At 45.5% G+C, this 14,241-nt stretch overlaps 1 protein-coding gene across 1 annotated transcript in view; it reads left to right on the top strand.

Moving 5' to 3' along the window:
* The window catches only part of LOC117189156 (protein argonaute-3), a 339,488-nt gene extending 327,636 nt beyond the window's left edge, over window positions 1-11,852 (top strand). Inside the window, exon 8 of the mRNA XM_033394224.1 lies at window positions 11,700-11,852. Within this exon, the coding sequence (XP_033250115.1) occupies window positions 11,700-11,786 (87 nt within the window). The 3' untranslated portion in view covers window positions 11,787-11,852. The remainder of the gene's footprint in view (window positions 1-11,699) is intronic.
* The last annotated feature ends 2,389 nt before the right edge of the window (window positions 11,853-14,241 follow it).

Below are 14,241 nucleotides of genomic sequence, written 5' to 3'. Positions count from 1 at the left end.
TGGAGCTAAAATTGGATCTCAATGAATACAGCAAAACTTAGAGCCTTTTGAAAAAACAAAATTTGATCAGCCGCATGTCAATAAATTCAGAACACAAATCTGGCGAAAATGTATGTCATGTGGACACTGCCCCATAAATAAAGTTATGATTTAAGGCACATGCATAAAGTTTAAACAACAGAAATTGGTTAGCTGATGGTTTATTTAAAAATTTTCATTTTATCTAATAATTTACACTCTGTCCGTTTTTATTTGACAGTATTTAATTAATTAGGCACGTGCTCTAATATTTTCTTATCCACCAGAGTTACCATCGGTTTTGGCTTCGCATTTTAAATGCACGTTCAAACCACAAATGCTAGATACTAGTAGAAAGCATTAAAGCTCGCTCGACCCATTAAGCTTTTCCAACGGAGAGAGAGCGTGCTCTTTGCGTTCGCTTGCAGTTGTTGGTGGTACGTTACCTCGGGTGCACTTATGTATAAAGAAGTAAGCGTTGTTTCTGAGTGTCGACAGTCGACGTTCGTCTTGTTGTTCCTTCCGAGTGAGATTTTGGCTCATTTGATTTATTATAACCGATACTCAAAATGAGTATAGATTTGTGGGGAAAATGGATGTGTGTAACGTCCAGAAGGAAGCGTTTCAGACCCCATTAAGTATATATATTCCTGATCAGCATCAATAGTCGAGTCTATTGAGCCTGAGTCTGTCTGTCCGTCCCTATGAGTCCTGTGATATCGAACCTGCACAAATGTATTTCAAAAATTCGCCCCACGCCCTTCCGCTCCCCCAAAGGACGAACATCAGTGGCACCCACAATATTGAAGATAAAAGAAAACTAAAAACGCACAATCATAAAGAATGACCATAAGTACCAGATTGCTGGTATCAGATCGGATCATTTTTATAGCCAAAAGAAACAAATTATTTTGCAGTAGCTACGCAGTGTAGCCATACTGACTATGTATCGGGTATAAATGTAGAGTTGCGGTCGCAGCAGCAATTCACAGCGTTCCCCCTCGTTTTTATTATTATATATAGCACTTGATAATTTTCATTGGCAACACGATCACAAGTATCCAAGCATTGTTGAAGAATGACCATCTCTAGCAATGCACGCATGTATTGACAGACATATGAATATGTAGACGTATGAGTGAGAGACGTAACGAAACGACGTTCTCTTATCTCCCTTTTTGTTTTCCCTTTTGCTCGGTCTCTATCTGCCTGCGAGCAGAGCATTTTTTCAGTCACAAATAAACCTAACATATGAATGGTTGCGTTTTTACTTTTCGGTACAAGAACTTCCCTTGCAACGGCAGCGAAATTCTGTCCAACAGGTTATGGGCCCATGTTCGGATTTTGTAAATTAAAAAGTAAAGTGACTGTTTTAGTTACGAACTATTAACATCGGTGTGACTCAGAGACTAAACGATAATCAGCAATGAGCTGGATGTATCAAATAGACAAATTAGAGGAGGGAAATTATGACTCCTGGTGTATTCAAATGCGGTCTGTGTTGGTGCCCGCTGAATTGTGAAGTGTGGCATCTGGTGCCCTGCTACCAACGAATGTTCCCGAAGGTGTGAATTGACAGGCCAAGGATGAAAAGGCGCTGGCCATGATCACATTGGGTGTGAAAACTTCACAGTTGGGATACATTAAAAATTGCAGTAAGTCGTCCGAAGCATGGAACAAATTAAAGAGTGTTCATCAACCAAGTGGACCTGTACGAAAGGTTCAACTGTACAAGAAATTGCTAAGCAAGCGCATGGACCAAAGGCAAAGCATTTAAAGCTACATTAATGAGTTCGTGGATATTCTTGGGTCAGTAGGAATCGAGCTAAATGATGAACTGCGCTCAATTGTTTTGTTGTCAAGCCTTCCAGAACAATTCGAAAATTTCGTTGTCGCCATAGAGACGCGCGACAGTCTGCCGACTTTCGATGTTCTATGCGTAAAACTGAAGGAAGAAGGCGAACGAAAGGGAAACACAGAAGATCAAAAGATCAAAATACGTAAAGGCATATACCGCAGTAAAAAAGCCGGCCGCGCACAGAGCGCAAAAGAAGAGAAACAATACAATGATATGTTTCAAGTGTTTTGAGCGCGGGCATATCAAGGCTCAGTGTAAGAAGGAGAGCGCAAATGTGGAAAGGGCAGCAAGAGTGGAGAACAAGCAGTGCAGTCTATTAAATGCGTTGGACGCAGATAATTTGAAAAAGAGTGGTGGATTTGGATAGTGGTGCCACAAGCCACATGTGTTGTGAGAAACAGTTATTTACAAAGTTCGAGAAACACACAGAAATGATTGGTCTGGCTGACTCCGGTTTCCTAAAAGCTGAAGGAAAAGGGGAAGTAGAGCTGAAGACAGAGATATGCACGCTGCTGTTAAAGAATCTTCTCTATGTGCCCGAAATGAATGGAAATTATTTCTCGGTGAGCAGCGCTGTACAGAATAAATGTTTCGTCACTTTTGGACAAGAATATGCACAAGTTATCCAAAATGGCGAATGCATTGTAAAGGCGAACAGAGTTGGAAACTTGTATATGCTTCGAGGAAAACAAAGCAACTGTTTTGCGGCGGTTTAGGCTGATGGTGCCCTGTGGCATAAACGGTACGGCCACTTGAACATCAGCAGTATGAAAGATTTGATCAGCAAAGGAATGGTGCGCGGCATTGAAAATATGGTTTTCCCGGCTAATATGAATTGCAAAAATGTATGGTCAGCAAGATTCATGCGCAACCATTTCCTGTTGCAACCACCAGTAGAGCTCAAGATATATTGGAACTAGTTCATGCAGATGTGTGCGGGCCCTTTGGCACACAGTCGCTTGCTGGATCAAAGTATTTTCTAACCTTCATCGATGACAAATCAAGGCGTATATTTGTGTATTTTCTGCAGACAAAGGATGAAGTCTTCCAGAAGTTCGTCGAGTTCGAAACCCTGGTTGAACGGCAAACGGGAAAAAGTCTCAAATGTTTTTGGAGCACAGCTCGCAAATATCTGTTGACACTTTCGGCGTGTCTGATAAAAACCTCTCATTGACGGACACATTGAGAAAATGGACTGAAATGACCCGATCAAATCTGTTTTTGCTCAATTCTCTCTTTGCTCAAGCAAAGACCGATTTCTTCACTTCTCTTTTGTTCCTGTTTTTCACTGAGCATCTTGTCGCGAGTGAACGAACAAAGTGTCTTTTGCGTATGTATGCGTGCTTGTACGTGTGATGCTTATGGCAACGATAAATTTTTGTGAATTCTATACGGTTTGACTATTGGAGCTTAAAATGAATCGTGAAAAGCAAAACGAAAATGTTCGTTTGCCAATTTTGCAAATAAATATACATATTACAATACAATAGCCCAAAAGATGCGGAAAACATGAATAAATAAACATATACATACACGAAAAAAACTAAAAACACTTTACTCAGACACTTTTTTGGTTCTGCTCATCTAAAGACACTTTTGCTGTGAGCGCTTGACCAAAGTGTCTCTCTAAGTTGTTATTGTGAGACACGATCGTGTGCCGGGCTCACCCGAAAACTCGAAACACATAACACAAGCGAAGAGACAAAAAGTGTTCTGCTCAGTGAGAGACCGTGTCTTCGTGGTCTTTTTCGGTTTTGTCAGTGACGAGACAGCAAAGGGAAAAAGTGTTGACCGTCGTTTGCGAGCTATGATCCGGAGCGACAATGGCGGTGAATTTGTCAACAAATCGTTTGATAAATTCTTAAACCTAATGGGATCGAGAGGCAGCTGACAGTGACGTATACTCCACAGCAAAACTGCGATGCTGAGAGGGCAAACCGCACTCTGGTGGAAATGTCAGGATTAGGCGAATCCTTGTGGGCTGAGGCAGTCAACGCAGCTGTGTATGTACGGAATCGATCACCGACCAAGGCGAGAGCGCGAGAGCGAGAGCGAGAGCGCAACAGAAAAGGTTGAGTCAGATGAGCCAGCTCCTCGCGTTGGACCTGGCAGACCAAGGCTGATTCGGACCGGTAAACTTGGCCGTCCGAGAAAGGAGTAAAACATTCTTGGTGCACATTAATGGCAAACGAGACATGGCAGTTGGCAGACTTACCGGCAGGACAACGAGCAGTTGGATGCAAATGGGTATATAGCCTGAAACGCGACAAAGATGGTCAAATCGAACGTTTTAAGGCGCGGCTGGTGGCAAAAGGTTGCTCCCAGCAGTACGGCATAAACTATGCGGAAACATTTTCTCCAGTCTGCAGACTGGAGAGCCTGCAATTTATTCTTGCGCCAGCAGCAGAATTGAAATTATATGTCAACCAAATGGATGTATGTACGGCATACCTCTACAGTGACCTGAGCGATACGGTGTAAATGAAGCAACCACAAGGGTACATTGATCGAGCTTATCCAGCGAATGCTATGCTGCTTAAAAGGCAATATATGGATTGAAGCAGTCAAGAAGGGAATGGAATTCGAAGCTGAATGGCGCCATGACTAATCTGGGTTTTCTTGCCTGTGACAACGAGCCGTGTCTCTACCGGCAGAGAGGGAAAGGTAACTTATCGTTAATTTTGGTATATGTTGACGATTTACTTATAGCATGCCAGTCCATGCTCAGTATCAAATCGGCTATTTCAAATGCGTTCGAATGTATTGACAAAGGTGTTCCAGAGCTGTTTTTAAGCATGGAGTTGCACCGTGAAGGTGAGCTTGGGCCTATCACCATAGGCCACTCGCAATACATCAAGGAACTATTGCAAGCTCACGACATGGACAAATGTAGACCAGTGGCTACTCCGTTGGATACGGGGTTCCAGGTGGATTGTACTAATGAGCAGTATCAAAAGGTTGATCCTGTCATGTATCAGTCCATGATTGGTGAGCTGATGTGGCTGGCACTCACAACCAGACCGGACATTTTGCATTCAGTTGCAAAGTTGGCCCAGAGGAACAAAGATCCGCACGCAGAGCATCTGGCTGGTGTGAAGCACGTTCTGAGGTACTTGGCAGCGACGATGAACTTCAAACTACACTACAAAGGGTGTCACCAGCCACTTACTGGATATGTGGATGCGGGCTATATATATTTTTTGGCAGGTGGCCCAATTTCTTGGCGATCTGAGAAACAACGCAGCGTGACACTTAGCAGCACGGAGGCAGAATACATGGCACTGTCGGCTGTGTGTAAGGAGTCCATATTCTTACGTCGCTTAATCAACGAAATTGGCTGTGGAGATGAAGCTACCTCAACTACCTTATATGGCGATAATCTGAGAGCACAAGAGCTGGCTAGGAACCCAGTTCATCACTCAAGGACCAAGCATATTGATATTAGATATCACTTTATACGACAGAATGTAGAAGAAGGTCAAGTTAAGTTAAAATATGCTAGTACAACAGATATGATTGCAGATATCTTGACCAAGAGTTTCCCTAAGAGAAAGCATGTCGAATTTACAAAATTGTTAAGTTTAAATTGAGTTAAATGGAATTTGTAGGTTAGGTTAGGTTGAGGCGGCTGCCGGGCTCGCTCGGAACCCGTCACACTTAGGCTGGTTTCGGCCCGTTGTGATACCGCATAGGATCATTTCCTTCCTGCGTTGTGAGACTTCCTGTCAGCAATTATCCCATCCAGATGCTCTCACAAAGTTCGCTATCCTCCTGGGACATAGTTTGGACATCTCTGAGATGTCGTGTAGAAAGGCTGAGCCCAGGTGCTGTAGCCTTCTTCTGCTGAGAGCTGGGCAGGAGCAGAACAGATGATCCACTGTCTCCTCTTCTTCCTCGTCTCTACAGCTGCGACAAAAATCGTTATGTGGGGCCCCCAGCCTGTTAGCGTGGGTGCCTATTAGCCAGTGTCCCGTGAGGGAACGTGTGACTACGCTGCACCTTTTCCTGCTTAACTTGAGGAGCTCGGAGGTGCGCTTCATGTCCATGGTCGGCCATGTTTGCCGAGTTGTGCGACATCGTGGCACTGTTTGCCACATATCGTTTTTTAGTTGCTTGTATTGCTCCCTTATAATGAGCTTACAGGTGGCCATTGGCATACAGATATCCTCCTTGTCTTGGAGAAGGGGGATTGTAGTGCCAGATCTGGCCAGCTCGTCCGCTATACAGTTGCCCTCGATGTCCCGGTGGCCCGGGACCCAAATCAGGCTAATAGCAAATTGCTGAGCCATCTCGTGCAGAGATTTGCGGCAGTCTGCCACGGTGGCCGAGTTCGAGGAAATCGCGCTTAGCGATTTGATCGCAGCCTGGCTGTCGCTATAAATGTTTAGCTTGGTTGCCGTGACGGCAGCCGCTTGTAGGCAGTCTAGAGCCTCCCTGATTGCTATGACTTCCGCTTGAAAGACACTGCAATGATCTGGAAGTCTGAAGGAATGCCTTATGCTTAGCTGTTCAGAGTAGATTCCCCCTCCGACTCTGTCGTCCAGCTTTGAGCCATCTGTGAAGATGTTTATGGCCCCATCTGGGCCTGGGAGTCCCTCGAGCCATTCGTCTCTGTGAGGGATGATTGTGTCGAAGGGAGTGTCTGTGTACTCTCTTGGAACTTGGTAGTCTGTTTTTGAGGGGACGGTACTGCTATTATTTAATATGGCTGAGTGACCTATGCACTGTGTCACCCATTGATCTGAGTCTCTTAGACGTATTGCTGCTGCTTCTGCCCGTTCCTTTCCTGCGAGGTCAAGGCTCTGTAGGCATAGGATGGCATTTAGCGCATCATTTGGGGTGGTGCGAAGAGCTCCGCTGATGCATAGGGCGGCAGTCCGCTGGACTTTGCCCAGTTGCTTGGTGATCGCCCTTTTTGATAGGGCCGGCCACCACACCGTAACTCCGTAGAGTAGTATTGGTCTAACTATAGCTTGATATATCCATTGGACTATGCTTGGGATCATACCCCATCTTAGCCCAATAGCTTTTTTGCATGTGTAGAGTGCAGTCATTGCCTTCTTCCCTCTGTCTTTGACATTCAGGTTCCAGCTAAGCTTCTTGTCAATTACCAACCCTAAGTAGCTGGCACTGTCGCTAAAGGAGAGCCTGCATCCTTGTAGTATTGGAGGGTTGAGGGGCGGGACCTTGTATTTATTTGTGAATAGTACGAGTTCCGTTTTTGAGGGATTTACTCCCAGACCGCGCGATTCTGTCCAATCCGACAGTTGCGCTAGCTTTGTGGACATTAAGTCGCACAGTGTTTGGGGGTATTTCCCCGAGAAGATAATCGCAACGTCGTCCGCATAGGCCACGACTTTGCAGCCCCCCCCTTCTAGGTCACATAGAATCTTGTTGACTGCTATGTTCCACAGAAGAGGAGACAGGACACCACCTTGCGGGGTGCCTCTGTTGACATACCTTGACTGGGCGGACGATCCCATCGATGATGTCACCGTCCTCAGTTGCAGCCCGACGAGTCTCTCAAAGGTTTTGAGGAGGAAGGACGATAGGCTGATTGGTCTAAAGTCTTTTGCAGCTGAGTGCGAGGCTTTCCCAGCTTTGGGAATGAAGACTATCTTTGCCTTAAGCCATGTTCGCGGGATTGTACCCACAGCCAGTATCTTCCTGAAGATACCTTGTAGCCAGTTGATGGCCGTATCCCCGGCCTTCTGAAGTTGGGCCGGGATTACCTGGTCTGGGCCTGGCGATTTGAACGGGTTGAAGCTGTTTATTGCCCAGCTTATGTTACGTTTTGTGAGGATGTGATCCATCGAGGTTACCGGTCCCTCTCCTGGAAGATGTGCCGTCTCGATGGTTGTGCACCCTGGAAAATGTGTGTCTAGTAGAATGTGCAGGGACTCCTCACTGGAGTTAGTCCACGTGCCGTCATTCCTTTTAAGATACCCTACCGAGGGGTTAGTTTTTGAGAGAATCTTGCGAAGCCTTGCGGCCTCTGACGTTTCCTCAATTTCCGAGCAAAATTTTTGCCAAGAGGCCCTTTTTGCTTTCCTTGTTTCCTTTTTATATAAAGACAGACTGATTTTGTAGTCTGCCCAGTGGCTCCCCTCGTTCGCGCTTTTAGCCCTGTTGAAGAGGGTCCTGCGCTTTTACGTAGGATGTCTATTTGTTTTGACCACCAGGGGGGTTTCTTTTTCCCCCTAGGTTTGCTAGAGGGGCACGCTGCCGCGAAGGCTTTGTTGCATGCCTCTGTGAACCTGTTCACTAGGCGATCTAGGTCGTCTTTTGTGTCAGGGCATGATGGTGCTTTGGAGGGGAGTAAGTCCTCCAGGGCTGAGCTATATTTTTCCCAGTTGGCTTTCCTGGGATTAATATAGTCCTTAGGTTTCGGACACTCGAGGGATAGTGTGGTCTCGATGTATCTGTGGTCAGAGAAAGAGTGGTCATCAAGGACTTGCCAACTCTTGACTATGTCTAACAGGTTGGAAGACACTAGGGTGATGTCAATAACCTCCTGTCGATTTTTAATTATAAAAGTGGGGTCGTTGCCCCGATTACAAATAAATAGATTTGAGTTAAGGATGAAGCTGAAAAGTGACTCACCCCTTACATTTGTGTTCGAGCTCCCCCATTGAGTGTGGTGAGCGTTGGCATCGCAACCTATCAGTAGGTCTATGTCCGACCTCTCGCTGTCGCTGGCTAGTTTGCGAACAAGGTCGTTGGGAGCATTGTTTCCCTCATGGGCCATGTAGGATGACATCAGTCTTAGATGTGTCCCCTTCAGCTCTAGGCTTGCCGCCGTGTTGTCGCTATCGCTATAATTATGGAGCAGAAAAATATTAAGGTGCTTTCTGGCGAGAATGCAGGTGCGGGTTTTACCTTCATGTTGAGCTACAATTATCTTGTACTCCTTCGACCCTAGTCCACAAACCTTGTCTCCCACTATCCAAGGTTCCTGGATCAGGGCTACGTCTGCTCCGCTCTCTTCGAGGCGGAGTATAAGAGCAGCGGATGCTGCTTTACAGTGGTGGAGATTGATCTGAAGGAGCCTCAAGGACATCCTTAGTGTTCTCCACCACTGTAATGTCGGCATCCGGATCGTCCTCGACTTCCTCGTGGCAACACATCGCCTCGAAGTCGCATCTCAGCGTGCCATCGGTGGAGTAGCCCTCTGGGTCTATCTCTGTGTGATCGTCGGGTGCTTCGATCTCCGAGGCAGCGTCCTGCTCGACTGGCTTGTCGACAGGACGTGCCCCGGCCGCCGCATCCGACTTGTAGACCTTTACGGTCACAGAGCTGAACCCAAAATTGAGCTCGCCCTTGGCAGCCTCAATCGGGGCCAGCGATATCCAGGCTGCTTTTCCAGCAGCTCGAAGCAGCGGTCGGCCAGTGCCGCTTCCACCCACTTCCACTGGTTTCTAGGTATCCGGGAGTCCGCGCTGCCTTTGTCCAGGACGCCAATCAGCGTCCTTTCTCTGGCAATCTGCGCGAATGATGTGTTAGGCAGCACTCTGGAGCGCTTCGGTGTCGGCCCCGGAGTCTCTTGCGAGCGCTGCCTTTTTGGCTGAGGGGCCTCCTTCTTCGGTGCTTCCTTGCCAAAGTTCGGCAGCACCTTCGAGGCCCACTCAACCTTCTTTATCCATTTGTCCGTCGGGCTGGACATCTGGCTTGCGTTCTGCCGACGGAGTATATTGCCAGCACTCCTTCTATCGGCATATGTAAAAGATTTGGCTTGGACACTAGTAGATAAGTCACCATCTACTAGTGTCCAAGCCAAATCTTTTACATATGCCGATAGAAGGAGTGCTGGCAATATACTCCGTCGGACCAAGACTCATCACCCGCCACTTTACCAGCAGGCAGAGCAGCCGCAGGATTGCATAGCCACTCTGCCAAGGTATCGGTTTTGGGAGCCAATTCACCACCCACCCCGACACCGGGATTGGACCCCTTTGGGCTCTCCCTAGCATCTTCCGCCGCGCAGGTTTTCCCTGCTGATTTGCGGGTCGGGCCAGGCCTTTGGGCCGCTGCCTTCCCCTGTTTGGGATTGCTCCCTGTTGGCATTTGGGGAGTGCCAGACTCATTTTGTTTGTTTTTAAATTCTTCCATTCTTTTCCCACGAGCTGCAGAGAAGGGGTACGGTCCGTCCGGGCAGAGATCCACGTTGCCCGGATAAGGCATACTTAGATCAGGGGGCTGCCAAGTCCCTGAGCTCTCCGTTAACGATTGGGCTAGTTTTAAATACCCGGCACCCAGCCAGGCTGACTCTCGGCACGGGTCGAATAACACTCTTAGTCCGGCCCGGTGTGAGCTGAATGTGGGGGGTTGGGATGTGGGTAGGTAGTGTGTAGGGATAGGGGAGTGTGTGAGCTACTTATACGAGGCGGCACCACAAGCGCATCGTCAGTGTTGCTACTTCGCGAACACCCGCTGGCTGTCCGGGGCTGCTTATTTTCGGTATTCTCCCTAGGGATGACCGATTATTCGCAGCTGACCTACCTATATGACCTGTATATAGGTAGGTCGTTCGCTATCCGCAACCTGCGACCCGTCCGGTGGCCTCAGCTAGGCCCCCTTTGAGCCACCTCACGAGCTCATCAGACCAGAATGGAATTTGTAAGCATGCACGCATTGAGGAAGGGTGTTGAAGAATGACCATCTCTAGCAATGCACGCATGTATTGACAGACATATGAATATGTCGTAACGACGTAACGAAACGACGTTCTCTTATCTCCCTTTCTGTTTTCCCTTTTTTCGGTCTCTATCTGCCTGCGAGAAGAGCATTTTTTTAGTCACAAATAAACCTTACACATGAATGGTTGCGTTTTTACTTTTCGGTACAAGAACTTCCCTTGCAACGGCAGCGAAATTCTGTCCAACAAGCATAGCCTGAGCTCCATTTCGCTAATTAATTTTTGGTTGATTTCACTATATTTTTATAGCTCGGCGGAGTGATATAATAACACGTCTGATGTTGTTGATAACTGACGACCAAAAATAATATTTAAAATGTTTTTTTTTTGTTTAATATTCTCCAGGAAGATGAAAACACATTTTTAAATGGTATAATGTTAAATGTCAGTCTCTTTTGGTATCGAAAATCTTTGGCACTAGTGGCACTTTAGTGCTGTTAAGCGCCTAATTTGGTGTATTGCGCGCTCAAAATACTCTATAGATAACCGGATCGAGCTACGGCAGCTAATCTGTTAGTACGAAAACGCAGTATTGTTGCACTGACCAATTATTTCAGATCCAAATTTTAGAATTAATTTAAATAAAAATTATTTTTAAAGAAGGCACAAGAGCAAAATTTGTTCAAAATTAAAAACGGACACCAGCTTGATAATAACATTTATTTGTTAATAAAAAGGTAAAATGTTACCTACAAAGAATTTAAATACTCATGCTATATTGACATTTTAGACATAATATTTTCCGCACGTACATTTTCGATGAATCGCATTCCATTGAGGTTATTTTTTTGTTTCTTAAGCAAGAGAGACGGTGCTTGCATCACGAGATAAGCTGGTGTTGCAGAGCTTGCATATAAAAATCCCAAGTATAGTTTACATTTCCATATATTTATTTAAATATATATAACTACAAAAAAACTTTGTAATCACTGTTAAAATTTATTTGTCTAAGACGCTTCTTATGTAAATCTAATGTTATCTAAAACATTAATGATATCCATGCTAATATAGATTTTTCTATTAACTTAATGCAATAATAAAATAAATAAAATAATCACAATCTTCGGGCCCCGAAGCGAGCATTTCTTTGTAATATATTGCTAATATATTATTTATATTTTTTTTCAGTATGCTCATAAGTTGGCGTACCTAATTGGACAAAGTATTCAGCGCAATGTTGCAGATTCCTTATCGGAGAAACTGTTTTATTTATAAACGCTAAAAATTTTTTTTAAATTATGTCATGTGGCTGACATTTCGTACAATAAATCATAAAATCTATTTGACTTTTTTTATAGCCGGTACTAGAAATGTTTTGGTGAAAGAGGATGTGTGTAATACCCATAAGGAAGCGTTTCTGACAACAAAGTATTTACATATATTCTTGATCAGTATCAATAGCCGAGTCAATATAGTCATGCCTGTCTGTTCGTCCGTCCGTCGTTCTGTCCGCCCGTCTTTATGGGCGCATAGATCTAAGAGATTAAGATCTAGAGCAATATATGTATTTGTATCCAGACTCTTCTGATATCATACTGAATCAAGTCTTTTCAAAATTATGCACCTCCCTCTTCCGCCTCTTTAGATCAAAACTGTATGAAAAACAGCCAGAGAACAATGTACCCAATCGATTCCGATTATCTTTCGTAGTGATCAGACGAGTTTTTGTTTAGCGCTCCGCATTTTTTCCTTTTGTTTTGAATAAACAGCCGGCTATTTCCTAACTAAATTCTAATTATACTTCCTAACCAGACAACAATCTGGAAACCTATTCTATTACGCGAGTGCATGCCTTTTGATTTGTGTTAAAACATTATTTAACTTTTTATTTTTCGGCGTCGGCTTGTGCTTGTGCTTGTGTTTGTGTTGTTGCAGTGAGTGAGTACGCATTACATTGCATTGCAGTCCGCTCTCGTCTGGTAGCTTTTGTTGTTTTATCACTCTCTCGCTATCACCTCAACTTCAATAACTGTTCTTTCTCTCTCGCTCTTCAAACTTTCCGAGCAATAGCGCTCTCTGCTTAGTAGCTCTCGCTATAACCGCTCTCCACTCTGCTCTCTTTTTTTTTTTTACCAATTCCGCTTTGAGCGTTGTCTGGCACATTGGTCTGATACCAATTTGTTTTGCAAATAATAGTAAATAAATAAATAATAAAATGGAATACGCTGTGGTCTGTGCCAAAAAAAGCTGTAAGAAGCAGATCACCCACGATCAGCCGAATGTCCCCTGCTGGCTCTGCGACAGCGTAGTGCACGCAAAATGCGCTGGATTTTCTGGCCTCGTGAGTGATGCTATAGCCAAACGTAATGGCTTGCATTACAGTTGCGAGGCATGCCGTGCGGTGGAGAAAGACATGGTGGCTTTCATGAGGCAGACGCGGAGTGGCTTTAAGGAGCTGACCGTTGGTTTTAAAAACCAATACGATCGGCTCCTAGCCATGGAGGCTCAGTTTAGCGGTTTAAAACTGCTGAATGAGTCTCCGAGGCGCAAAAAGGTCACTCCGCGGGATCTGCAATTGCCAACCGTCACTCAGCCGTGCGCCGCCGAAAAACTGATTCCGACCACTCCAAGTGTGCAGCAGTTGATCTCGTTTGCCACTCCAAGGGCAACGACAGCTGCTGGCGATGCAGATTCGGTAGCCGAATTCATCGCCTCGGAGAATGTGCAGCCAAGTACGTCTGCAGCGTCCGTGTCCGTGGTGTCCGCAAGTTCGCTAGTTGTCCCGTCTATCCCGATCCCACCAGTAAATAGACGTTCCGGACCTCCGGATATTGCCACCACAGGTACTAGGCCTGTGGTGACTAAACCACTGGTGGGAGTCCCACCAAAACGACAAGTTTTTGTTTCACGGCTGGCCCCTGACCTCACATCTAATGATGTAATTGCTTTTATTCAAAGCAAAATAAAAGCCGTGGGTTTAAAGGTGGAGAAATTTAACTTCTCTTATGCCAGGGAGATAGCCTCGTTTAAGATAAGCATCTCCCCAACTCAATTTGACACCATTTGCTCCGCCAAATTTTGGCCGGAGCATTTGGTGGTGAAGGAGTTTGAGGCTAAGAAGAAGAATAGGCCCCCCATATCCCTTCCAAATCTTTCCAGTGTGCCACCCTCAACCTCAACTTCCTCTTCCTCAACTTCCCGTCTTGCTTCCACCTTTCCAAAAAACTAACTTCTCTTTTAGTAACCTATCAGAATGTAAGAGGCTTGCGTAGTAAGCTCAGCATTCTTTTCCGGGATAGTGTTGCATTTGCTTCCCACGTTATTGTGTTTACTGAAACCTGGTTAAAGCCGGACATTCTTAGTTCCGAGGTTTTGGCAGGTCGGTACACAACTTTTAGAAAGGACCGTTCGTCTCGACGGGCAGGGGGGGTTCTAATTGCAGTGGACTCTTACTTCACGTCGGAACACTTCACAGTCCAAGTTCAACGGGAACTGGAATTCCTGTGTGTAAAACTGATTCTTCCCGCTTTCGCTATATTCATTACTTGCTCGTATATCCCACCTTCTTCGGATATTTCAATTTATGAGCAGCACTTGTCCGCTTTAACCGCTGTTTCTTCCTCGCTATCTGATAAAGATCGTATGATAGTTCTTGGTGACTTCAACTTGCCAGGAACTGTTTGGTCTTCGGTAAACGAGTCTAGTATCCTAGTGCCCATGTCACGACATG

This window comes from Drosophila miranda, chromosome 4 (assembly GCF_003369915.1).
Source record: "Drosophila miranda strain MSH22 chromosome 4, D.miranda_PacBio2.1, whole genome shotgun sequence".
NCBI lineage: Eukaryota > Metazoa > Arthropoda > Insecta > Diptera > Drosophilidae > Drosophila > Drosophila miranda.
The sequence above is the reverse complement of the archived record's forward strand: the minus strand, read 5'-3'. Positions and strand labels throughout refer to the sequence as shown.